At 47.7% G+C, this 26,102-nt stretch overlaps 9 protein-coding genes across 9 annotated transcripts; 5 read left to right on the top strand and 4 right to left on the bottom strand.

Annotated features, from left to right (window-relative positions):
- Nucleotides 1-586: 586 nt before the first annotated feature.
- On the top strand, nt 587-963 carry N7481_000319 (uncharacterized protein; the record flags this gene model as incomplete). The annotated part of the gene is made up of 2 exons (XM_057259538.1): nt 587-662; nt 857-963. 2 exons carry the CDS (start codon nt 587-589, stop codon nt 961-963), a joined length of 183 nt encoding a protein of 60 aa, XP_057127370.1.
- A 1,345-nt stretch (nt 964-2,308) lies between these two features.
- N7481_000318 (uncharacterized protein) lies at nt 2,309-3,935 on the top strand (the record flags this gene model as incomplete). The annotated part of the gene is made up of 2 exons (XM_057259537.1): nt 2,309-2,473; nt 2,523-3,935. The coding sequence occupies 2 exons, from the start codon at nt 2,309-2,311 to the stop codon at nt 3,933-3,935; spliced, it is 1,578 nt and encodes a 525-aa protein (XP_057127369.1).
- An 836-nt stretch (nt 3,936-4,771) lies between these two features.
- N7481_000317 (uncharacterized protein) lies at nt 4,772-7,499 on the top strand (the record flags this gene model as incomplete). Its single annotated transcript, XM_057259536.1, has 3 exons — nt 4,772-5,846; nt 5,900-6,340; nt 6,397-7,499. 3 exons carry the CDS (start codon nt 4,772-4,774, stop codon nt 7,497-7,499), a joined length of 2,619 nt encoding a protein of 872 aa, XP_057127368.1.
- A 326-nt stretch (nt 7,500-7,825) lies between these two features.
- N7481_000316 (uncharacterized protein) lies at nt 7,826-9,520 on the bottom strand (the record flags this gene model as incomplete). The annotated part of the gene is made up of 2 exons (XM_057259535.1): nt 7,826-8,022; nt 8,086-9,520. 2 exons carry the CDS (start codon nt 9,518-9,520, stop codon nt 7,826-7,828), a joined length of 1,632 nt encoding a protein of 543 aa, XP_057127367.1.
- A 986-nt stretch (nt 9,521-10,506) lies between these two features.
- On the bottom strand, nt 10,507-11,455 carry N7481_000315 (uncharacterized protein; the record flags this gene model as incomplete). The annotated part of the gene is made up of 3 exons (XM_057259534.1): nt 10,507-10,720; nt 10,777-11,197; nt 11,335-11,455. 3 exons carry the CDS (start codon nt 11,453-11,455, stop codon nt 10,507-10,509), a joined length of 756 nt encoding a protein of 251 aa, XP_057127366.1.
- A 609-nt stretch (nt 11,456-12,064) lies between these two features.
- Nucleotides 12,065-14,635, bottom strand: N7481_000314 (Zn(II)2Cys6 transcription factor domain-containing protein; the record flags this gene model as incomplete). Its single annotated transcript, XM_057259533.1, has 4 exons — nt 12,065-12,577; nt 12,638-12,936; nt 12,986-14,531; nt 14,600-14,635. 4 exons carry the CDS (start codon nt 14,633-14,635, stop codon nt 12,065-12,067), a joined length of 2,394 nt encoding a protein of 797 aa, XP_057127365.1.
- A 267-nt stretch (nt 14,636-14,902) lies between these two features.
- Nucleotides 14,903-19,575, top strand: N7481_000313 (bifunctional urea carboxylase/allophanate hydrolase; the record flags this gene model as incomplete). Its single annotated transcript, XM_057259532.1, has 15 exons — nt 14,903-14,973; nt 15,048-15,167; nt 15,228-15,501; nt 15,561-15,852; nt 15,908-16,336; nt 16,394-16,689; nt 16,746-16,764; nt 16,852-17,076; nt 17,127-17,160; nt 17,217-17,468; nt 17,543-17,722; nt 17,755-18,091; nt 18,145-18,791; nt 18,851-19,254; nt 19,313-19,575. 15 exons carry the CDS (start codon nt 14,903-14,905, stop codon nt 19,573-19,575), a joined length of 3,843 nt encoding a protein of 1,280 aa, XP_057127364.1.
- Nucleotides 19,576-21,532: 1,957 nt separating this feature from the next.
- Nucleotides 21,533-22,801, bottom strand: N7481_000312 (D-isomer specific 2-hydroxyacid dehydrogenase family protein; the record flags this gene model as incomplete). Its single annotated transcript, XM_057259531.1, has 4 exons — nt 21,533-22,113; nt 22,186-22,469; nt 22,524-22,590; nt 22,654-22,801. The coding sequence occupies 4 exons, from the start codon at nt 22,799-22,801 to the stop codon at nt 21,533-21,535; spliced, it is 1,080 nt and encodes a 359-aa protein (XP_057127363.1).
- A 2,388-nt stretch (nt 22,802-25,189) lies between these two features.
- N7481_000311 (uncharacterized protein) lies at nt 25,190-26,089 on the top strand (the record flags this gene model as incomplete). Its single annotated transcript, XM_057259530.1, has 1 exon — nt 25,190-26,089. The coding sequence occupies one exon, from the start codon at nt 25,190-25,192 to the stop codon at nt 26,087-26,089; it is 900 nt and encodes a 299-aa protein (XP_057127362.1).
- Between the last annotated feature and the right edge of the window lie 13 nt (nt 26,090-26,102).

Below are 26,102 nucleotides of genomic sequence, written 5' to 3'. Positions count from 1 at the left end.
ATTCGGAGAGCAGTCGAATGAGTTCGAACCATCTCCTCGCCAAGGTATACCGTATACAGTAGCCTTGGCAAATTCTAGACCTGTGGCCCATGAACAAACACATGTATCTGAAATCGAGATCGATCCGACGATTGTGTTGATTTTTTTAAGATGTAACCAGGAGATTGAAATAATAATTCCAAGATATTTAATGGCCCAAGGAGCCCCTTCTCTTCCTCTGTAAAGGGATTGAGGTCGTCATCGAAATGAGTGGGTCGTGAGAAAAAGTCGGATTCCATTTCAGACCAAGAGAATCGCCTAATTCTAACTCTTCAACGAGAATTGTAACCTCATAATTTGCATGTTTACTTACCTTCCAGAAATAATATTTCAACTCGCCCGTTAACATCGGAAGATCATCGGGTCAAAATATTCTATGCAAATACTGCTCAAACGGCAGGCATCCGCTTATCCCAACTACTAGTACTAGTTTCGGTACTACTACTTTGAACTAGTACCCCCCCAGAGCTACTACTAGAATCTGTATAGGGTGCAGTGGTCCAAATTGCAATTTTACCACACAGACGTTCGAAAGAGAATTTTTAAAATGGTGGCCGGCATGCAATTGCAACGTCATATAAGAGATATTTCAGAGGCCGGAGGTCGTAAATATCGCGGAGGTTGTAAGTCAAGGTTGTAAAGGTCATGATGGAAGTTATACTAATAGTAAGTTTACTTCCCTGTTATAGCCTTGGAAACAAAGGTTCACCCATGTTCCACTCCATCTAACTATTTTCTAACATAATCATTGGTACAATTTTGTATCCCATCTTTCGCATGATTTATCAGCAGAGCCCCAGGGCACATACAGTCATAGTAGTACAAGGATTTTACTCTGGTGAGGGCTTTTCGGGCGTCCCGCAAGCACTGCCAGGGGTCCAGTGGGAGCTCAAGGCCGAGTCTCTGGAAGTCCCACGCCTCTGAAACGGATTGTTGCCTAATGGATGGATATGCAAACTTGCTACAAGGTGACCAGGTGAGTATTGGGCTTCAAGGTTTTTACTAGTACGCGAGAATCCGTCAAGGATCAACCTCAATATATAATAGCCCCAACTGGGTTGGACCGACCTTCTACAGACACTTTCAGGCCAATAACTAGCTCACTCATCGGTAATGCGGGTCATACTACCTTCGTGTTGGTAACCTAGGGAACAATAAGTAGAAAATCAGACGCTAGAGCCCTTGAGGGATAGATGCTGCACCCTGCCGGTCGCCTGAATTTTGCTTTTCTGAGGGCGGAGGCGACCGGTAGGGTGCAGCACCATTCTACTAGATTCAACTTGTTCTCGAGTACTAAGTATGACCACCTGGGTAGGCTCATTTATATTGCCTAATAAACAACCTTGGAAATACTTTAGCTTTATCCTATCTCCGTAAAATTTCACAAAATTTACTTACCGTCATGTTTATTGTCATTGGAAGATTTATCATCTCCGCCATTCGCAATTATAAAAATTTCTTATATCAATTGTTTTTCTCCTCTCTGTCAAGCATTCCAAATGCAAATTGGCTTTCGGCAATCACACCTATATGGATGCAATGGAAGATATTTCAAGGCGAAGAAGTACCTGCCTTCCACAATGCCTTCGTGACAAAGGGGCCTCTTGTCAGAGTTGCACCGAATGAGATTGCCGTGAATGACATGGACGCCGTCCGTGTAGTCCATGGCTCTGCACAGAACAACTGTACAGAGACGAGCTGGTACTCGGTCTTCATGCACAACGGGTATGCTTCAGGCTATGTTCTCATGGTCCGTCCTTTGACTTTTCCAAGTTATGATGCTTATACAACGTTAGCGCTCGCAACTTCTTTTCCTCGCTTGGCCCCGATCATTCCATGCGTCGGCATCGAATCAGCTCAGTTTACACCAAGCCCTTTGTTCAATCATTCCCTCATGTCCGCAATTTGCTGTCTCATATGTTACAGAAACATCTTTTGCCCACTCTTGAAGCACATGCACAAGGGGACACCGCATTGGACGTTCTTCCGGTGAATTTTGCCTTTAGTCTGGACTTTGTTTCCTCATTTATCTTCGGTCTTCCTCGCTCTACATCAAATCGGACATCCTCACTTACCCTCCACCAAGGTCCTCAGGCTCGAGTCGGTCTTTTTATCTTCGGCCTCCCCCGCCGCTTCCTAGCGCGACCGAATCATTTGTCCGCCGGGATTGGAGCCCGCTGCCAAGGCTTGGCATCTGCATATATCCATATGGTTTTTCACTTGAAATTTTCTCCTATGTTGGAAGATTTAATTGAATTCCATTGGAATCATGGTATCAGAGAAGCAGAGCACCGTTATCCAATATATTTCTTCTGATGGCAGCGAGGACGCAGAGTTATCGTTCGAGTTCAGCAAACAGGAACACGCTCTTGGCTGGTGGGATGCCATGCGTTTGCATTACCCCGCCATAGGCTGGGGAATTTTCATGAACCTGGTCAGTGAGGTTATTTCTTATGGAGACTATTGCATACTCATGATTTCAGGCAACTGTTCTCAAAGGCATTGACGGAGGAATCGTTCGTAGCCTGGTCGGACTTCCTGTCTTCAAGGAGACATACGGATATAGCGCCAATGGAAAATACACGATTGCAGCACAATGGCTATCCGCATTCAATTATGCCAACCTTCTAGGTGCTATTGTCGGGGCTATTTTGTCTGGAATTACCTATGACCGCTTTGGACCTCGATTGATGACAGCAAGCTGCTGTGTGCTCTCGATTGCGTTCATATTCGTGCAGTTCTTTAGCCATACCCCGGCTCAGCTTTTCGTCGGTGAGCTTATCAACGGCTGTATCATTGCATTCTACCCTATTTGTGCATCGGCATATGTCGGCGAAGTCACCCCCCTCGTACTTCGTGGGTTCGCAGCAACTATGACTAACCTTGCTTTCTCAATTGGCTCTCTGCTCGCTTCTGGTATTCTCAAGCGTACAGAGTCCATGGACAGCAAGTGGTCGTACAAAATTCCTATCGCAACCCAATGGGCCCTACCATGCGTTATGCTTTTCCTGGTGCCTCTGTGCCCTGACCCACCGTACTGGTTGTGTCGCAAGGGTCGTTATGAGGACGCTATGGTCTCGCTGCGTCGTCTTGGGACCTCAACTACGGATATACCGAAGAAATTAGCACACATAAAGGAGACTCTCCGGGCGGAAAAAAGTCATCAGAGGGAACGGCCAAATTACATTGATTGTTTCCGGGGCTCTAATTTTCGTCGCCTGGTCATTTGTGTTATGGCATATGATATGCAAGCGTTTACGGGCAATGTCTTCTTTCTCAGTTATGCCGTACATTTCATGGAGCTGGCTGGGCTTGATGCTTCGGATGCATTTTCTATGAATATAGGTCTCACCGCACTGGGACTACTAGGGACTTGCATATCGTGGTTTCTACTCTCCTACATTGGTCGGAGAAACGTGTATATTTTTGGATGCTCCACGCTGGCCGTGGTACTATTCATCATTGGTGCCGTCGATCTTGCCCCACGGCAACCATCTACCACGTGGGCGCAGTGCGGCTTGATGCTACTCTGTACTTTTGTGTATGATATGAGCTTGGGACCATTTTGCTACGTTCTATTGGCCGAGGTATCTTCTGCAAAACTCCGTGGACTTACAATCGCACTCTCAACTGTGAGCTGCTTTATCTGGTCGATTGTTTTTGCGGTTGTCATACCATATGCCATGAATGAGGACGAGGGTAATTGGCGTGGCAAAATTGGATTTTTGTTCTCAGGCCTTAGTTTCCTAAGTTCTGTCTATTGCTTCTGGTGCATCCCCGAAACAAAAGATCGTACATTTGAGGAACTGGATATATTGTTTGAGCGAAAGGTCCCAAGTCGTAAGTTCAAGTATTTCAAGATTGATGTTAATATTGGCGGGAGGCGTCTGGAATGATCCTCTCAGGGTATTAGAATTTCATAGTGTAGAATCCATGAAATCAACTTGAATTTCTTGTGCAGAGGAGTCGATCAAGGTCATGGTCGGGATATGGTAACTATTCAAATGAGTGACATGCATGATGCTAGTAGTAGTATTCAATCATATATCTGATACGCGGATATTGAGGGAAGACAAGGACTGGAGCTCAGGGCATCATACTGTTTCTAGTCCAATAATGGTCAAACTGTTCCAAAGTTGCTGTCCATTCACTTTGCGTGGAGCCACTATTGCCTCAGGCACCGGTATTTCCTTTGCCTTCCTTCCTTTCCACCTCGTCTTCCGGCCACCACCGCTCACAATTTGACATTTGCATCCGTCAGTATCGGTGAGCTCTAGTTCTTTGAGCAGTGGCCAGCTGCAACCGCGATCCGAATACTACTGAACCTTGGAATCAATATGAAAAAGGCTTCTTGTGTTCTAAAGCCTCGGGCTAGAGTTATGCCGCGATGATACGCTATATATCTCGCCAAGAAATCGAGGGTGACAAAATGCGGGGTGAAGTTACACTTCAGCTCTTCAGCTCTAAAAAGCCTCCCGCTGAATGATTGATTAAGGAAAGATTGTCGGATTGAAGTCTTGGCGATGACCTCGGGAGGGGATCATCGTGCCTTTCGGTATAGCTTGGACCGACCGCAGGCGGGAAATTCGATCTTGCCTTGGTCAATATGCCCCGGAATTTTGAATGCGGGGTTGGACCACATACTCAGTGGCTCAGACAATGTAATGTGATGATCTTGAGCAGTTCCTATATAAAATGGCTTCGAACACCTACACATGGATAGCTAGGCATCATGGCTCTTTCAATTTCTCAGGTCTCATTTGAGCACCATCGGACGGCCTTGGGTATATCGGAGACTTCTCCCCGGGTTTCCTGGCGATTCAATGGACAAGTCTCGAATTGGAATCAAGCATCCTATGATCTTGAAATTCAAAGGCCAGGAAAGGATGCAGAGACTTTCCACGTGGATTCTGCGGAGTCTGTTCTCGTTCCATGGCCGAGCGAACCCCTAGAGTCAGGAGAGGAAGCGACCGTTCGGGTTAAATCTTCCGGGAGTAGAGACAAACCCAGTACATCATGGTCGCATCCTGTGTCCGTCGAACCGGGGCTTCTCAGCCCCGAAGATTGGAAGGAGGCGGTTGTTTTGGCGTCAGACCGAGCTACCGAGGTCAACGCCACCCACCGACCTATCTACTTTCGAAAAGATTTTGCCCTGGGCCAGGACATTGCCTCTGCAAGATTATACATTACCGCGTTAGGACTATATGAGGCTCGTTTGAACGGTCAGCGAGTTGGTGATCATGTTCTTGCCCCAGGCTGGCAGTCGTACACGCATCGCCATGAGTACAATACTTACGATGTCACCGATCTTCTCAAAAATGGTGAAAATACTATCGGCGTGACTGTTGGCGAGGGCTGGTACTCAGGACGGCTGGCGTGGGAGAACAATCGAAATATCTACGGGGATACACTAGGCGCACTTTGTCTACTCGCAGTAACTAACTCTAACGGCACAAAGACGTACATCTCTAGTGACACAACATGGAAATCTAGCACGGGCCCCATTATCTCTTCCGAGATTTATGATGGGGAGACGTATGATTCTAGGCTGGAGCAAAAGGGATGGGATTCTCCAGGCTTTGATCAGTCGAGCTGGCTGGGAGTCCGTGAACTCGACTTTTCCAAAGATGTCCTCGCTGCCCCGGATGCACCGCCAGTGAGACGTGTTGAGGAGCACAAACTTGAGAATGTGTTTTCTAGCGCTTCGGGCAAGACAGTGTTGGACTTTGGACAGAACTTGGTCGGCTGGCTGCGCATCCGCGTCAAGGGGCCGAGAGGACAAAACATTAGTTTTGTGCACACCGAAGGTATGATATTATGGCGAACAGTCACCAGTCCTTCAGCTGAAAATTTTCACCAGTCATGGAAGATGGAGAGGTCGCAACGCGCCCCCTTCGTACTGCCAAGGCAACAGACAATTTCACACTTTCTGGCGGAGATGATGAGTGGGAACCATCGTTCACGTTCCACGGCTTCCGATATGTTCAGGTCGAAGGCTGGCCAGATGAGACTAAACTTGACACTGATTCAGTCACTGCGATCGTTGTTCATACGGATATGGAGCAGACTGCATTCTTTGATTGTTCCGACTCGCTCCTAAACCGGCTTCACAAGAATATTCTTTGGAGCATGCGTGGCAACTTTTTGAGCATCCCCACGGACTGTCCCCAGCGTGACGAACGCCTGGGCTGGACAGGTGACATTCATGCATTTAGTAGAACTGCAAATTTCGTATATGACACAGCCGGATTTCTTCGCGGGTGGTTACGGGATGCGCGCTCTGAGCAACAAGAGAACAATTGTAAGAAACTTGTTTTCTCTATCACACCCATTGCTGCTTGCTAATCCAGCCTATAGATGCTCCGCCATATGTTATTCCAAATGTTCTAGGAGATTCGTCAGCAACATCAATTTGGGGAGATTCAATCGTGGCTGTACCTTGGCAACTTTTTCAATCTTTCGGAGATAAGGAAATGCTTAAAGAACAGTATGCAGGAGCTAAAGATTGGATTGATAAAGGAGTCCTTAGGAACGAAGTCGGGTTATGGAATCGTTCGACCTTCCAATACGCTGACTGGCTGGACCCTAAGGCACCCCCAGACGATCCAGGGGATGCAACAACCGACAAATATTTAGTCTCTGATGCATATCTGATCCACAGCACCGAGCTTGTGGCTAACATGTCCACTCGCCTCTCTCTTACCGAAAACGCCGAGAAATATACCAAGGCTCGCGCTAAATTGACCAACGCGTTCCAGGATGCCTGGGTGTCTCAGAATGGAACTGTGGCAAATGAGACGCAGACAGGCCTCACATTGCCATTATATTTCCGATTGTTTTCTGATCCAACGCATTATACATCCGCTACGAAGCGACTTGTCAATCTCGTAAAGGAGAACGAATACAAAGTTGGAACAGGATTTGCCGGGACTCATATCCTTGGACATACACTGTCCGAATATGGCGCGGTAGATTCTTTCTATGGCATGTTAATGCAAGAGGAAGATCCGGGCTGGCTTTTCCAGGTGGTGATGAATGGAACCACTACATGGGAGCGTTGGGACAGCATGTTGGCAAATGGAAGTGTCAACTCAGGGTCGATGACCTCTTTCAATCATTACGCGGTCGGGTCGGTGGGGAGCTGGATCCATGAAAACATTGGTGGGTTAACTCCTTCCGAGCCTGGTTGGAAGAAATTCAATGTCGAAGTACGACCTGGCGGTGGGTTGACTGAGGCCACAACCAAGTTCACAAGTGCATATGGCCTTATATCCACGCATTGGACAATAGACATGAGCAAAGAAAACGACAAATGTTTGAAGGAAGAAAAGGTCTTCCATTTGACTGTTCAAGTGCCTCCCAATAGCCAGGCGACCATTCAACTGCCGTCTTCTGGCTCCGAGAAGAAGCCAATCGTGGTGGGATCGGGAGTGCACGAGTATAATAGCTGCGTGGTATAGTTAATGTCGTTGAATTGAATTTGTCGTTTACATTTTGGGTGTCGGTAAAGTTGAAGGAGAATTCTAAAAACGCTACCGGTTCTATGCAACACCCACTGCTTCTTCATTCCGACGTCATCAACTGAGCTCTTAAGACAAGGAGTTTAAATTAGCTTCTAGCCTCGAGTGAGAGGATAACAGCATCTTTTCACGGATTATAAAGCCCTGTCTGATTTAACTTAGTGTGCAATGGAAAACTAAATGTACATTATACCAGCTTATACAAAATTTCGAGAGATTTCATATCGCGCCGCCCGTCACCCACCTCCAATTTTCAAAGGGTATTTTTAGTGGGCGGCAAGTCCGTGTCTTTCAACCAACTTCCAGTAGGGTTTGGCAATAGACGTTCGAGCCGCTTTTCCAATTTTGATCCACAGCAAACAACCACTCCAGAAAACCATACCCAGCACTGCTATCAGAATAAATGTATTCTGCAGCCCCATGTTCGTTATCATGGGATTTACCGCGTACGCGAAAGCAAAACCTAGCCAAATTCAGTTAGCATATTTGAGAAAAATGGTTTATCCACAGGGGAATTTTAACTTACCGATTGTGTTACGGATCAGGATAACAGTCACAATTGACTCTCCTGCCAGTTCCTTCTGACTGTCAATAATGTAGGTGATGGCTAGGCCAGATCCCATTGGCAAAGTAACGCAGATGAATGCCATTCCAATGACAACTCCAATCCATGGAATGTGGTGGCTTGCTCCAACACCGTAAAGAAGGCACCCCAGAGGATGGGCGAGGACAGGAATCAAGAACATCCAGAGTCGGTCCTCAGGCTCCTTGATACCGTGTCTTCTTCTAGCTAGCCTGATCGCGAGAATATCGCTGAGCCAGCCGCTGAAGTAGCAACCAATCGACACTCCTATCACACTTGCGAAGTAGGTGAGACCGATCGCCTCCGTGCTAAAGTTATACGGCGCCCCGCCCAGAACCTCCGCCAATGAGCCACCCAAAACATTGTACCAGGCCAGGATACTTCCAACTAGAAGACCAGAAAATATAATTGTAGGGAAGCACAGGAGTCGGAAAGACAGTGTTATCGACCGAAAGAAGTTGAGTGGCTGGGAAGGGTCTCTGAATCCCCACAATTTCAGTTTCTGGACGTATGTTTTCACTTCGTAGGTTTCTTCAGCAACGGCGGGAAGAATACTGGAGCTCTCTGGTTCTTTATATTCGCACCCCATCTTGTTGTCGGGGTTATGCGAGGACTCAAGCGTGATAGCATCTTTGGGGTCGGAAAATATCGGTTCTTGGATATTCACTTGGCGGAAGAACATCGTCTCTTCAAAAGTAAAGAACGTTCCAATTGTGAAGCAAAGACAAATAATGGCCAGGATATACTGGATCCATCTCCAACCGAATCTCTCGGCAACGAATCCACCAGCGATAGGCGACAAGAAAGCACCACACCATAAAGTCCAGTTATAAATACCCATGTGGAAGCCCCGATCATGAGCAAAGTGAACATCAGCAATGCAGAGCTCGATCAAGGCTTCTTGGGGCGAAACAAAAATGCCCAGAAGAATTCTATTGGCATACCATTCGCCTACCGACGTGATATAAGCAGACCAAATCTGCAAGAGCGATGCCCCCAGCATGCCAACCAGAAAGACTGGCCGACGACCAAAGTCCTGCGCTAGGTTTTGGGTTAACAAGGTACCCCACCCCATGAAGAGATACATCAGGCCATTCCCTGTGCTAAGGTCTGCCACGGAAATGCCTGTGTCTTCTGAGATAAGGAGGTAGGAGGATGACAGGCCACTGATTAGGGCGGCAGCGAAGAAACACCAGGCCATTTGGCAGGTACTGCTCAAAGACTTGCGGCAGCGGGACCAATTTAGAGGGTCATCTGGATGAGAGCTCGGGCGAGGAATCAGGACGATATCTTGTTGCTCTTTATTGTGTCTCACGCTCAGATTGTGGTCAACATCCACCTGCTGGACCGTTCCAGGGATGGGAAGAGGATCATCCATCTCTCTGTTAGGGCAGCGGAGAATTAGTTGCTTAGGTTCTCAATATATCTGGCTCATCTGGTTTGTTTCAGTTCCAAAGCTGGATACCTCGTACGTACCCTAAGTCAAACCGGGGGCTTCTGGCGGGTAATTTGTGTGCTGTGTCAATGGAGTGAGTGATATCGCGAAAAGGAGCTATATAACATCTGTGCATACCCCAAAGTAATCACAAGGCGTCTGGAAATGGCTTATCATAGACGGGTCGATTCTGGGGATAACCATAAAATATCCAACCAATGCGGATTTTGGGGTAAGTAACAAGAAGAGCCTTGACCATATTGCTGCCAGTGCACGCTGCTAATTGATACCCCGCAAGATAGGGCCGATCTAATGCCTTCCCAACTTAAGTTATCACCATAAATATGGGTGTCATTGGCTGAACATGGAGTTGGGGTAGTGAATTGGAGTCATTCTTGATAGCAAGAGTTTAGTTGATAAGATAGTTACAGGTTAAGACGGGGCGAGCTGTCCAATCGGATTGCCCCATCTTCGGCTCGACCCCAAACGATATTTCCTCTGGCTGCACTTTACTGGTAACAACCAAGCGACCATCAACCTCCACGGATGAACTTGGAATTTCCGACGAGATTCACTCGCAACTTATCATCGCATTGATAACGATCGGGTTGAGACAGGAACATTCAAGGGTGGTTTGATTGAAGACCTCGGGACGCCTTTGTGGATCAGTTGGGGTAGTTGGAGTAATGGAGAACATTGAATAATTTACGCTAGTTAGCTCACGGGTATCGATCGTCACGAAAAGAGCTTGGAACAGATCGAGCACAACATATACGAACATCTATGAATACTTTCTTTAGAATGTGATCATAATACTATAAATACTAGTAGTTATCATAAATCTGCTGCTTTCGCTGACAATTGATTCGAACGACCTTTTCGGATTGACCTTTGGTTGATGTACAAACTAGTAACTCCCAGGTATATATTTACTTGCCAGGGAAGTAAGCCTTGTTAAAAATATCGACAACGGCTCGTGTTTCCTGGACCAGCTCCAAGCACCCAGGAACGTCAGAATGACAGCAAATGGAGATGGGATGATCCTTAACAGGTAAGTCGCAGGTTGATCCGTCAATCGCAACAGCAGTGCATGTTTCCATCTGCTGTGAAACACGTCTTCGGACTTCAGCAAGATCCCAAGCCCTGCAAAAAGCACTTTAGAAAACACGAGCATCACCAAGGGAGAATAAATTACTTACTTCTTCTTCCGCTCAATCAGAAGAGACGCATCCGCATTGTACTTGACATCCGCATACAATTCCGCGACAAACTCGAGCCCTAAATCCTTGGCCGCTTGTTCCATGAAAGTTCCTGGAAGCCCGAACACTTTGACACCCTTGGGCACGGCCTTGAAGACGGCCTTGGAAACCTCGTAGTCTCTGCAGCACATACCATAAAGTGACCCATGGGGCTTGACATGATGAAGAGGGACTTCCTCCCGGTCCAAGAACCCCTTGAGCGCGCCAATTTGGTAAACCGTGATTGCGGTGAGTTCGTCTTGTGAAAGTTTCATTTCGCGACGGCCGAAGCCCTGGAGATCTGGTAGGCCGGGGTGTGCTCCGATTTTCACGCCGTGTTCCTTGCAGCTGCGAACGGTTTCCATCATTATGAGGGGGGTCACTAGTAGCGGAAAGATGTGAGTTTAAACTTCCATCTTCGTGCAATTGTTTTGCATAATATTATTCGTAACTGATAGGGCGTTGCGATGCTGGCGATCGCACGGAGGGGAAATAGAAAGACATACGAGGCATGGAAACCACAGGCAATATTAGCATGATCAATGAACGGAAGCAAATCTTCATCTGAAGTGATTGTCCAATTTCCAAACCCTTCTCCTAGATCCACGTTGATGAGGGCTTTGTGTTTGATAGGTCCCATTTTGGCACTTGAAAGCTGTCTGTGAATTAAATATAGCTGATGATAGCCGTCACGAGAGCGCGAGTGATGTTGAAAGACTTCCAAGCGTTGACTTTCGATAAGACAATCGGCTTTAAGGGAGAACCCGTTGGAGGTATTTGAAAGATAGCGGGCAAAAGGATAATAATTCAAGCTGTCTATCAAAACTACACAGCTCGGATCTTGCCTCAAGTGTCTGGCTGATTTGCTTCGCGCGGACCTGCTAATGACCCCGCCATGCGGAGCTGGTTCGGTTCGGAATCAAACCGCTTTCCTGCACTACCCGGGGCGTACCGACTCGATAAACCCGAGACTCTTTGTGTTTCCCCTCAGGTCAGGATCCACAAATGCGCGCCCGTTGGTAGGAATACGTCATTCAGACTTGTATGCAACGGAAATGTCTCTTTTTATCTGCTTTTTGGAAACTAAAATTTGCTGTTAAGGCAGACTCATTAAAGACACGAAGAACATCCTTCACCAGAACGAAATGGCAGTAATAGGAGTCAAGTTGGTCTTCATTGGAATAGCCAGGTTGGATATTATACAAGCAACTATATAATTTCACTTTAAATTGCGATATGGAATCAATGGTCAATGATCTACTAGACCAGTACTTCCGAAGACACCATCAGCTGCATCGCTCGAGAACTGATGATCACTTCCACCCACGAGGCCCAAAGTGGGAAACCATGGCATGTAATTGAGGTTCACCTGGGAGAATTGATCATCCCACCACATTGACCAGGCATCAGACTGTGTGTCACATTTAGCATCTCCCGAATTCGAACGGTTGACATCCGAAAGATTGTTGTGTGCAATATGGGCATGAGTCTGTAGATCTTGAGGGGTATGGTGTATTGTTGATGGTTGTATCTCGTGGGTGACCCGAGATGTTTCGGTTGTGAATGTCATAGTAGACGCTTTGGGCGTGGCTGGTTGGGCTAGGCGCGACTCTAATCTACTGGCGAGGGTTTCGAGAAGGTCGCCCCATCGACTACTCAGGTGAGTATCATCGACTACAGAGTTGCGAAGACCAACAGCGACTTGCCGCACTAGATCGAGAGATGTGGGTACATCAATCTCACTAATGCCGGCGGCGCAGCACTGAGTCCACAACTTAGCACGGGAAAAAGAAAAAGGCCCTCATGAAAGCGAACGACTCACCTTCAGCAGAATCAAAGTTGCACCGAGAAGCCTGGAATATGATCGCACGGGGATATACTTCAGGCTTCCATGAGGAAGTAGATCGTTAAGGACTGTTTTAAGTACAGCCCGAGCGGCTTTAACAGTTCTCGTGACATGCTTTTCTTCTTCCGTTGAAATGTCTTGTGACAAGTTTCCTGGTGTGCTATTGGTACGATCACGGGAGTTTCGGCTGATTGCAGCCTGTAAAGCAAGACCGAATATGCATAGCTGGGCATATTCGTATTCAATATTCAGGATATACCGTGTCTGTTTAGCCACTAGATTCGAGTGAGCGTGGATTCACGGAGCAGGAGGTCTGATACATACACTTTGCATCGTCAAATTCAATAAGTGATTCATTTAGTGATGGTTCAAGGCCCCGAACAATCTGAAGGTAGTGTCCATTGGAAATTATTTCACCTGTATATTGAGCTGACGGAAAGAGAAGTTCATTTGCATTCTTCATAATTGTTGCGACGCGCATCCAGCATTCCGTTGCATCGTCATTCCTAATGCCGGGGCTTTTTATAGGAGTGCATTGTGTCGGATTTCTTCGTCCTGCAATATTGAGACCCTTATTAGGTCCAGTCGTTCCAAAAGGGTCGCGTAAGATCTCCTCATGGAGGAATTGCATACCTGGTCGGCCTGGCTGTTGGGTCGCGTAAACCCATATCAAGCACCGAATACGGTGGAATCTCTCATATTCACGAGCGATTTTCAAACTATCGTTTCCAGCTTCATTCTGCCAAAAAGAATTATCCTCTGAGAAAATACCCATCTCAGCTGCCAGCATCAAAACGGTAGAAAGCATGGATTGGCATAGGCGATCTGATCGAGCGAGCCAGTCATGTCCGGACCCGGGCCCGTAATACCGGCTACCGGCGCTGGTCCGCGGTTTATTCGTCTCCGGAATCACGATCGAAGACATATCTTCATCAGGTGGTGGGAAGTGGAGAGCTCGAGGATGCCAATCTAGCAACAATAACAATGCCTCGCAAGTCCCCAACGTGCGGAACCCATGTGACCAACTGTCTGTATATGCCGGACGCGGCCCATTGAGCGAAGGGAATTCACCAACGAACAGGTCCTCCGACCAATTTAATCGCGAAATCATTCCTTGTAAATATCTCCAAATTCGATCGTGAACAATATAAGAACGTGCGACCGCGGCTGGTCCCGTCCATTTTCGATATCTCGACCCTATCATCAATATGGTGATTGTCAAAACGGGTTCCTCCTCAATCAGCGTTGCATGTTGGGAATGACTTCGGAAGTAGTCCGGAACAACAGGGGAAAAAGCAGAATGGAACGAATAGAAATGATCAACCATGTCCAGCGCTTCCTCTGCTGTGAATAGGCCGCCACGGACAAATCGTAGGTTGGACCAGGCGCGTAGGGCATCATTGGTGTGTTTGTTGGCAGTTGGCACGGTTTGGATGCCGAGATGTGAGTCAGCAGAATGTTCGGTGACGTTCGGATGGTTTGACGGCGAGCAATCAATGGGTTCCTTTCGAGCCTCACTGTGCTCACAAGCTTCCGACAGCAGTGTCAATGCTTCATGGTAGGTTCGAGGATGACCTTCAAGCAAAGCAGCTGCTGCACGTCCATCTTCTGGCAATGGCCGACCATCCTCTTGTGTAGGATTTGAATTGCCGGGCGACAAAAGGATCGAATCGGGAGAAAAGGTGGCAGGTTGAGGCCTGGGCTTTCGGGGAAGGGGTTGTGATTTCCGATTGGCGATCTTCCTTGACCGCAACGCGGAAAAAAAACATTCTTTGCTCTCTCTCCGACATCGCGCACAGGGTGGTTTACTGGGAGAATCGGCTGAACCCAACTCGCAGCGTACTTTCTTCTCCCTGCACGGCTCACAAGCCTGGTTACAATGTCAGAGGATCGACAGAGGGGGAACTGCCGGAGGTCAAGGGCCCATGGCCCACATACCTGGTAGACTCGTCTGTGCTCTCTTGCATGAGACATGAGAAATGAGAGGTGGAATTGGACGAAGGATCCGAGCCGGAGATATCCAGACTCTTTATGAAAGATCTCCGAAGTAAGCGGTGGTTTCCAGCCAGTCGGATGAGCGCAATTACTCCAACCCCGTGACATTTCCCCGCATCCGACGTTGGGGTACTGATAAGCTTATCTATTGGACTCGGCTGAATGGAACTGGGGTATCCTGGGATACTAATAACGATTGCATATCTGCAGGACTTCCCGGAACTTCATGAGTTCAAGAATTTCACAATGGAGAAATTGAAAACATTATTGATCGCAAATCGCGGTGAAATCGCGGTTCGAATTGCCAAAACAGCCAAGTAAGAGACCCTTAAGGATCGACCCATTGCCGAGCTTGTTAGCAACAGCCCAACTAATACTTTATTCGCAATAGAGAGCTAGGTGTCCGCACAATTGCAATCTACACTTCTGCTGACGCGACATCACAACACCTCCGAGCGGCCGATGAGGCAGTCCTACTACCGGGTGACGACTCTACTGCATACATTAACGGGTTAGTCCCTTGCCATTCCCAAACGCAAACTCTATGAAACTGAGACGATGATCCACACAGAGATGCAATTATAGAGATTGCACGCTCTTATAATGTTGATGCCATTATTCCGGGCTATGGATTCCTGTCCGAGAATGTGGAATTCGCCCAAGCTGTCGCCAATGCGGGAATGGTATTTGTGGGGCCTCGCTCCGAAGCGATTGAATCATTCGGATTGAAGCATCGAGCTCGGGACATTGCTGTGGCAGCCGGAGTTCCAATTGTACCTGGGACAAAGGGGCTACTCGTAACAGAACAAGAGGCGGTGGATGCGGCAAATAGACTGGGATATCCTGTACGACACCATGGCCCTATTCGTGGCAGACAACCCCCGCTGACAATATTTTGCTATAGGTAATGCTGAAAGCCACCGGTGGCGGTGGTGGTATGGGATTAACGATATGCAAATCAGTGGAAGAGGTCCGAGAGTCGTTGATGCAAGTCCGGTCCAGAGGAGAAACCTTGTTCAAGAACGCCGGCGTATTTATGGAGCGTTACTACCCTGAAAGCCATCATATTGAGGTCCAAGTATTTGGCAATGGTCTAGGAGATGCCATTCATATTGGAGAGCGCGAGTGCTCAATTCAGCGTCGTCACCAAAAGGTTGTTGAGGAGTGCCCCAGCCCTTTCGTGGAAAGGCACCCAGGTTGGTTGCCACCATTCCCCCACGTGTTTTACGTATCACCTACTGACGGTTTTAGGTCTTCGCGAGAAGCTCACCTCTGCGGCGGTTGCTTTGACCGCATCCATTCGATACGGATCTGCAGGCACGGTCGAATACCTAGTTGATGACGCATCGGGTGATTTTTTCTTCCTGGAAATGAACACTCGTCTTCAAGTGGAGCACGGTATTACCGAACTCTGTTATGGACTTGATATTGTAAAGCTTATGCTCCAACAAGCCGACCGAGAGCTATGTGGTCTTGGAGGTCTGGAAAAAAGCTATATTGAAGCCTTACAACCCGACAAGCCATCGGGTTGCGCAATTGAAGTTCGTGTGTACGCAGAGAATCCTGCACGAAACTATGCCCCGTCTCCTGGATTGCTTCAACATGTTGAGTGGAAGGAGTTGAGCGGCACCCGAATTGATACGTGGGTTGCTACCGGAACCCGAATTTCCACATATTACGGTACGTCGCTAAATTCAAGCTGTCATGTGAAAGGCTAAGCTGACCTAATAACCTTAGATCCTATGATTGCGAAGTTGATGGTACATGACACCAACCGAACAGCGGCTATTGACAAGTTGGGCGATGTCTTGTCGCACTCCACCCTCTGTGGACCACCCACGAATTTGGAGTTTTTACATGCAATCGTTGATTCCAGAGAATTTCGCTCGGGTCATACTCTGACTAACTTCCTGGCTGATTTCAAGTTCACACCTGCTGCGATTGATGTCATCTCACCCGGTGTGTATACAACAGTACAGGACTATCCAGGACGCCCAACAACTGGGCGCGGAATTCCACAAGCAGGACCCATGGTTAGTTGGACTCTATCTCCCTTGAAATTATACATTTTCTTACACCTATATATCAGGACCCTTTGGCATTTAAAGGTATGCAGTTTCCAACTAGTACCTACTAGTTGTAGTACGTTTCAAGAAGGAGGGAAACCCACTAACGACCTATTATCTTGTTTGCAGTTGCAAACATTTTGGCCGGCAATCCGGTCGGTACAGAAGGCCTAGAGATTACATTGAAAGGACCAGAGCTACGATTTTTAGCACCTGCAGTGGTATCTGTCTGCGGAGCTCCAATGGAAATGACAATTAATGGGACCATCGGTGTGGCTATGTGGACACGACTATATATCAAAGCTGGCCAAATCTTATCAATTGGAAAGCTTAATGGATCTGGAGGCTGTCGAGGTAAGTTATTATGCATCGTTCACGTCTACCCTGCTAACTTACTATATTAGCATATCTCGCTGTTCAAGGAGGATTCCCAGGAATGTAAGCTACTATTCATGGATATTCCTTCCTGAGTCTTGAACTAATCACATAAACAGTGCCCCATACTTTGGATCAAAGTCAACCTCCCCGCTACTTAATATTGGCGGGTATCAAGGAAGAGCACTGGCTCCGGGTGATATGTTGGCCATTTCAAAGCTCGATGCAGCCAAAGAAGAGTCCGAAGTCTCATTGCCGATTCATTTGCGCCCGAACTACTCCTCTCATTGGGACATTGATTCCATGGTAGGGCCATACGACGAGGGGTACATTGTATCCGAAGATGTTGAAATGATATACAACACAGTTTGGTATGTTCCGTACACGGAAATTGCGGGAATAGATATAAAGACTTCATTGGGCGCGGCTAACTAAAGATTTCCAGGGATGTTTCGCATAATGCCACTCGAGGCGGAATTCGTCTTGTTGGACCTGCTCCTAGATGGGCAAGAGAAGATGGGGGCGACGGTGGGCAGCACCCGAGCAACGTGATTGAATACGGATACCCGAACGGAACCTTGAACTGGACAGGAGACAGGCAAGTCGCCATGGCGAATAAATTGATGTTCATTATGCTGACTCGAATGGCCCTTTCAGTCCTTGCATCTTCCCCGTGGATGCCCCTGATCTTGGCGGCTTTATATCCTCTACTACCATTGTGAATGCCAGCCTGTGGCGTATGGGCCAGCTTAAATCCGGCGACACTATTCAATACCGCAGAGTATCATTGAAGGACGCCCTTCAGGCTCGTGAGAAATTGGAAAGGTTTTTGGAAAATGTGTCCGGACTTGTAGCCGGACAATGCGATGTGGATAGCATAGAGGCAATCTCCAATTCCGAATCGCCAGAATCAACTGTTTCTGGCACATGGGGGAAGGCCTTGATCCACAGAACTGTGCTGGGTGAATCTGGAATTCCTATGTCATTCAGACAGGTAAGAAATACTGAATTCCACTTCGCCTACCAACTTCTGACCTTACCTGGCAGGGTGGAGATGACTTTTTATTAGTCGAATTTGGCGATGGAAAATTCAATTTGAATCATCGGTGCCGAGTCACGGCATTGAACCAAGCCTTCAAGAATTCTCAAGAGTCTGATGAAGCCGTGAGGCAAGCCGTGTACAAGACCACCGGATGCTGCAACTGTGAGTATCCCTTTTCAGCTCCACCATATTTGAATTCAACTGACAGGCTGCCAATCAAAGCGCTTCTAATTCACTATGATGGTTTTAAACTCCCCCAGGATAAGCTTGTCCGGCTTTTGGTGTCGCTGCAGCAAGCGGTCGGTGATCTCAGTAGTACCCATGTTCCAAGTCGAAAGTTTCGTCTTCCCATCTGCTTCGAAAGCCCAGCCCAGCAGGAAGCGATCCAACGATATATGGAGACACAAAGACCACATGCTCCATTCCTTCCCAGCAATATGGACTTTGTGGCCAATATCAACGGCATTACGCATGATGAATTAGTGGATATCTTTCTCTCGGTTGAGTTCATGGCTATTTGTGTCGGGTTCTTCTGTGGCGATACAATCTGCCTCCCAATTGATCCCCGCTATCGGTTGAAATGCCCCAAGCAGAACCCCAGTCGTGTATACACCCCGGAAGGAAGTGTCAGCTGGGGTGGATCATGCATGAAGTAAGATTTTCTCCATGCTCCCGACAACGCAGATAAAATTCAAATGCTAATCGTAACAGCATCTATCCCGTTGACTCTCCAGGTGGATATCAAATGACAGGCCAAACCATTCCCTGCTTCAACCAATTGGGAGTCAAGCCCGACTTCTCGCCAACTCAGCCGGGCCTTTTCCGTGATTTCGATCAGATCACCTTCTATCGAGTAGAGAAGGACGAGCTGGAGAGTGAGATGGCCCGTTTCCGGTCCGGGAATTATAAGTTCCAGTATGAAGATGTCGTATTTGATATGAGCGCCCACAATCGTCTCCTCGATCAAACCAGACAAGAAACAGCGGCATTCAAGTCTCGCCAAGCCAAGGCACAGGTGAAGATGCTGGCCCTGGAAAAGGAATCAATGGACAAGTGGATGGAGGAGAAAGCACAGAACAACGTTCCCGCTGATGAAATTGAACTTCTGAGAGAAGGTAAGCTAAATTATCGCGAATGATTGCTAGTTTCAGCATGCTGACAGAATATTGCCAGACCCTGACATTTTAACATTATATGCTCCGCTTGATGCAAATGTTTGGAAGGTCAACGTTGAAAATGGTAATGTCGTAGCCGCTACTCAAGCTGTCGCCATCCTCGAGGCAATGAAGATGGAAGTCTCTGTCTCCTATAATGGGGATAAGAAAGATGGTGTTGATCAGTCCTTCAGAATTGAGAAGGTACTCGTCCAACCCGGTGATACTGTAAAGGCCGGGGACTCGCTTGCATTTTTGAGAAATGTTGACTTAAGGTATTGACATACTGTCAGATTCACATGTTGGCTTCGGACAATTAGTGATCAATATATACGTTTTGTTAGAAACCTCTAGTACATACGACCATAGGGTGTGGAGAACAGGGCTTCCCGTCCGCTCAGCCGTACTTAAGCCACACGCCGGCAGGTTAGTAGTATGGTGGGTGACCACATGCGAATCCCTGCTGTTGTATGTTTTTGTTCTAGGGATTTCTTTTTGGATTCGTTGGGGTCTTGTTTTGCCTCATAAATCACCCCCGCCCAACGGCCCTCCATGAGCATGTGACTGGAAATATTGTTTACTATTGAACCTTGGAAGAAGGTTTCTATTGCGGCTGTGTCGTAAAGGGCTAGCTAGACTGCTAGAGTCCGCATTTAAGGGCAAACCCTTCACAATTTTTCATGGATCACTTTCAAAAAATATTCTTTGGGGTCTTGTTGAAATTTGGGTTTAGAGTGCAAAGTTTGCCCTATGAGTATATATAAAGTCTACTTCTATTACTACTAACTAGAAGTTTTGAGTCTTTCAAAAGAGTTAAATTTATGATACCTAGGTATTCCAAGGTTTACCCTAAACTTCACTTTATGGGTAGTTTTAGTTAGGATTAATTCTAAATCTATGTTTATCTAGATATTGTAATGGGGGATTCCGCTCTCAACATCGGTATCCTGTAGTCATGTGACTAAGGCCTTAGCAACAAGGCTGCTATTTTGTTTCGTGAGATTAAGTTAGCGTTCGTTCGATAGTATCAATAACAACATGCATGTTCCCCCTTATGAATTATTCTTTCTGCGGAGTCTACTGAGGCTGAGGTTGCGGTATCGGTATATCGCATGTCAATGAAGACTCGAATGTCCTATTAGTCGCATCTCGATAGCGTCACGCTTTGTCTACTACTCTCATGCACTCTGCGAGTGTGGTGGTTTTGTCCTCTTGTGATCGACCCGTCTGCCAACGCAGACTGCCATTGAGCATTCCTATCTTACAATATATATATTTTTAGTAAGCCTTATTAGGCCAACACTGCGAGTGAGTAGTAGACAATATGGAGGCCGAATCGATAGATATTTGTCTAAAGCTAAGCTAAACCAGGCTAAGAACTATACTCCCGGGCATGAGGTGGAGAGACCCTAGACCACATCTTGAAAGGCCAATTTCTACCCCATCTCTTCTAGCCTCTCCAGGGCATTACATGCATGATGTATTATATATGGTAGTACTAGCACATCCTTTTTGCCTCGGTCTTTGCGAGGAACAAACCTTCCCAGGTTTTGCGTATCCTACTACTGGCATGACACCCTCAGACACCCAAGTTGCCAGTGATATGCTGATTTCTTGTCACGTCCAATGTTGTTCCAAGCCCGCTACTACAATGTCGTTGTCGGCAGGGCTGTTGCTGTACTGAGACGCCATAATGTAGGTAGTAGACTGAGGGATGCCATACTTGGCTTCGCCGGCAAGACCACCCTGGAGTATACAAGGAAGGTGCACTAACTATGTTTAGAGAGCACTGGCACCTGCCTAGGCCCAAATGGATTGTTTACTTTCTCTCCTTCTTACGTTTCCTCTTTGTTTACATCTTCCTCTCTTCCTCTCCATCTCGTTAACCCCAGCGCTGCATCGTTGATCTCAAAAGTTGACTCCTATTGTCATGTTCAAGTTGAAAAAGGAATATTGAGCCTGCTAAGCGAAAAGAAAGAGGCAAATGGGTCCCCTGCCTCTCCTTTTACAGCCCCAGGTCCTTCCCCCCCTTTCATCGCTTGAATTTCGCGACCTATAAACCTTGGTCCACCGATTATTCTTTGTTGCATATTTAGGTCAGCGTTCCTTTCCTGTGTAGTACTAGTATATTTTGGTATTACTGGGTGCCCGAGGCAGGTAGTTACTACTATATGATCAGGCTTCGATTTGCTAGTATATGATTGTGTTAATCTGCGCTTCGTCTCATTCAATGTGAATACTAGTAGCCTCGGCCCCCGTAAACATTGATCAATGGCTCCCCCTTAGCCAGTCTATCCAGGTTCAGCTTCAAGATGTCAAGCGATCGGGGAAGATATTCTCTGCCAAGACCACTCAGATGGGGACTGATTTGCACATTTGGAGTATCCCAGAGGGGGTGGTCTTCTGGAAGCGGTTCGGGGTCCGTAACATCCAGTGCCGCTCCACTGAGCTGACCAGCATTCAATGCGTCAATCAAAGCATCTTGATCAAGTACCTTTCCTCGGGAGATGTTCGTAATGTAAGGCTTAGCAAATCGGCTAGTGCTGTTATCGGAAAGTAGAGCGAATTCTTCGGCTCCAAGGAACTTGGTGGTCTGAGGTGTCAAAGGGAGTGAAATGACTAGATGATCCAGCCCCAAGGAAAGGAATGACCGGATCGATTCCTTGTCTGTACCATGGTGCCATGAAACGGGGATGGAGCCGTCTGCATCTCCTGTTCCTGGAACGATGTAGCCGGTATCCTTTTTAGATTCGGGGGTCTTGCGGGGCGAAGCAGTGTATGCGTAGACAGACATCCCCAGTGCTTGGGAAACACGACCAACTATATCTTGTTAGTCACGTAGATCACTTTCACCGTTTTGGAAAGTGGAATAAAATCACGAGCAGTACATACTCTGTCGCCCAATGCTGCCATAACCCAAGATTCCGACCTTCTTGCCGGCCTGGTCATGGTTGCCTTGCATATATTTCGTTTTATCATCCCAGCGATGAGCCTTTTGAGCCTCATACACTTGGAAATGCTTTCGTCCTGCGAGAATCCAATTCATGATGGTCCATTCCGCTATCGGTGGACCGTGAATCCCGGAGCTGGTCGCAATGGGAATCCTGCCTTCTTTTAGAATAGGATGGCTCATGAGGTGATCAAGGCCAGCAGAAAATGTATGAATAAGCTTCAGACTGTATGAAATTGATTAGGCAATGCGATGTCAATAGGATGTTGTGTTTGAGTACTTATGCGAATCTTCAAGTTCCGGTAGATCCGTGAATGTCACTAGAATGGTCGCATTGCGATACAGCTCTGGAAAACCTCGAATTTAGTATGTTTACATGAGCTCATTTCCCATACAGCCACAACACATACCACGAGGCACTGGTTCTCCTGGTTTAGACTGGTAGAGGGTGACCTCCGAATCGGCGAACTTTTCTCGAATCACCCCCTCAACTTCCGGTGAGAAGACTTGATAAAATATCACGAGCAGGTGCTCTCTGGAAACCTCGACTGATCCCATTTTCGACAACACAGATGATCGGTCTTGCCTTCTTCGGTGGTTGAATATTCAATGCTTGCAGTTGCAGATGAAAGAAAACGGCCCGAGATCTGGGAAGTCGCTGGTTGTTAAACGATAGGGCGTAAGGCGCTGTTTTCCCCACATCGGTCGGAAGGACGAAGGCCGAGGCTGTTTGAGTGGTTACCGATGAGCAAGGAATGATAAGCTGTTTGCTCACTATCGAGCGAGAAAAGGTATTTTCGCATGGCGAATATGCGGAGGATTTGTAATATCCAATCTAGATACATTCTCGTTGTGCCACAAAGGCGCAGGATGACGACAGAATTTCATCCGATGAGTATAAGTCGCAATGTATTTGGTAGATACTAGCTCATTTCGGGTTGAACTTGAAGTCAACCATCCGAGCATATTGAGAGGTACGGAGTAGAACTTGAGATAAATACTTCAGTTTCATGCGATTCCTCGCACCTGCATCCATGCACGTTGCACGTTGGCAACCCCACTTATGTGTTTTTTCTAGTCGGCATTCTTGCTTCCATGATGCCCCTTTAAAAAAACAACTTGTTCTCGAACGTGAGTTTGATCAGCTATTTTGGGTCATTTCGGGCACGAGAGCAATTCCTAAAGAAATATTGTGAACAGGATCTTCAATCGTTTTGATTGTTCCACGCGGAAGAGAGTTCTCGAACAGACCTAGCGGAGATAAAGGCACGAACAAGTCGATTGTCTTCTTCAGTCTGAACCACGCGCCGATCTCAAGCTGCTATCTTTATATATCGAGTAGGAACCCCAATCATCATTCACGTTTGATTCCACCGGAGATCTGGGAGCAGAATTCTAATAATGTCGTGCACATGGGCCTTTAGCGAGAAAGCTTCGGCTAGGATCTCCGAAGCCAATGGAACCCCAAAAATGGTCTGATAATCACATGTTAAAAGACAATAAAAACAACTGGGACTTGGGATCGCGATACCAAACTGCTACGGCTGTTTTACCACTTGTCTTCCGCAACCTTCACGGCTTCCAAGGGTCCAGTCGTGATTTTTTAAGGATGATGCACGACAGGATAAGCTCAAGCCATACTCGTACAGAATGCAACCTGTTCAGCTCGCCACGAAACCCCCTGAAATGTGGACGAGGTTCTCGCACTATCCCACAACCAATCAATGACCGCGAATGGCTTTGAAGCATGTCGCACACGAGCATAAATGAAAGACCGGGGCCGCTGTGACCGGGAAATGAGTGCCGCTGTCTCCATCGCATTTCTGCAGGGGAGGATCCACCTTCCACTGTCAACAAAGTCGCTTCCTGCAAGGCTTCCTGCAGCTACTGCTATCTCGACATGATGCATCAACCTCACAAAGTTCGCTCGAGGTATTAGTTACTCCGTGCTCCCCCCCCGCCGATAGCCCATCCGAGCGATCTAGATCGCTGGGACACTCCGATCGCGTAGGCGCACTGATCCCTTTTTACGGGAACACACGAGGGTAAATCGGCATTTCACGCCATCGCGCTGGAGCCGTGTGCCTCTGAATTTGTGTGGAGCTGCCATCCCGTGCAAAGCAGCTCCACCCAGAAGCAGTTCGCCCACTCAATCTTGAGACATCTGCAGAGCACCAATCTCAATCATCCAACTGGGACAGGGTTTCCTCGCCTATCATGCAGGCCAGGCCCCGTAGCCATTTGAAGCAATGGGGCGGGGAGGATCTCCATGTGGAATCCCCTATTCGGAGGTTTTTTACACTCCAGCTAGAGCAAGTGTCATCGATCGACATGCCTCTGAGAGGCCCCTATCACGATCCTGGGCCGTGATTCCCCCAATCATCTAAACCCTTCCCCACCGTTCTTGACTGCTTCGCGAGGATGTTCCGTGCGACCCCCACTCAATTCGACGCCAACTCGACGCCACGACCACTTCGAACCCATTCAGGGTCATTACTGTTCGTCCTGTCCATTCGCAAACTTCAGCCCGCGCTCGCGGGACAGCCGTCGACACCCGCTCCCTAAAGCTACCGGTCCTGTCACGATTCAGATTGGATCATTAACATCCACCGGTTGCTAAACCCTGCAGGTTTTGCCTGCCAGTCTTGCCGTTTCTAGTAGGAACTATGATCATCATGACTCGAGAGATACTGAAACTGCACTTAGCTCTGGTCTAGCCGTGCGCCCCAATCTACATCAAGCTTACTGTCATCTGCACATGCACGGGTACTACGCAATGGGTGTAAAAAGCAAATGAAAAAGAAAAATCAAGGGAAAAATAGACGGATAGCCTCGCCGACTGTTGATCCCGTCGCTACAAATGAAGACTTCCCCCCCTCCTCTGGCGTAACGCGTTGTTTTTCTACTTTTCCCCCTCCATCTCCTCGTCACCGGGTCCTTCCCTCAATGGCTGCCCAGTCTAATCCCAGATCGAACAGCCTATTGCGGCGGGTGATAACAGCCGCTTTGGATCGTGAAGAGAATTCCTATCCTCCGATGGCAGCCCATCTTGCTGCCACGCGTGGGGATGGAAACAGTACTCCTGACCTAGAGCGTGGACCATCCAAACGTACAACCGGTCTCACAGTGTTGCCAAACGACCCTGATAGTCTTATCCCATCCAACGATAAGCTGCTGATCTTCCGTGCCTTGACCGGTATTGACAGTGTCCCGGCCCTCACGTCTGGCGGACATCTCCTTCGAAGCGCACCAAATGTCGGCATCTATACGCGTGTTATCCGAAATGAAACCAAGGCTGCTCGTGCCTACAAAATCTTCAACCTCCTCATCAACACATGTTTGGGTATTCAAATTGTCGTCGCTGCTGCAATTACTGCTACTGGCGCGGCTAGTGGACCTCATGCTGCCATCACTGCATTTGGCGCAATCAACACCATCATGGCGGGCATCCTCACCTATCTCCGTGGTTCTGGTCTTCCCGACCGTTTGAAGGGCTACCAAAACAAGTGGAAGAATATTCGAGAGTACGTTGAGCAACGTGAACGAGAATTCTGTTTGGTTGGCTGTACCCTCGACGTTCAAGAAGAGGTCTTTATCGTGGAAAGCATGTACCAGAGCATCAAGTCGGAGATGGAAACGAAAACGAGTAGTGGCGACAATAGGGGATCTCAACCAGATGACCCCCGAATTCGTCGCTCTCTTCTACCTACCTCGAATAATCTCAGCGGCCACCGAGCCTCCACGACTCCCGTCACTCGCGCTGATGCGCATCGGTCTGACTCTGCCGATGATCATGAGCCTGTGAGCCCAATCAGCTCGCCGGCTCCTGTTCATGAGAAGATTTGATCTTTCGTCTTTC

Source organism: Penicillium waksmanii (genome assembly GCF_028829765.1).
Source record: "Penicillium waksmanii strain IBT 27052 chromosome Unknown utg000001l:1.0-4852451.0:1.0-4856178.0, whole genome shotgun sequence".
Taxonomy (NCBI): Eukaryota; Fungi; Ascomycota; class Eurotiomycetes; order Eurotiales; family Aspergillaceae; genus Penicillium; species Penicillium waksmanii.
This window is presented reverse-complemented; position numbering and strand designations above follow the sequence as displayed.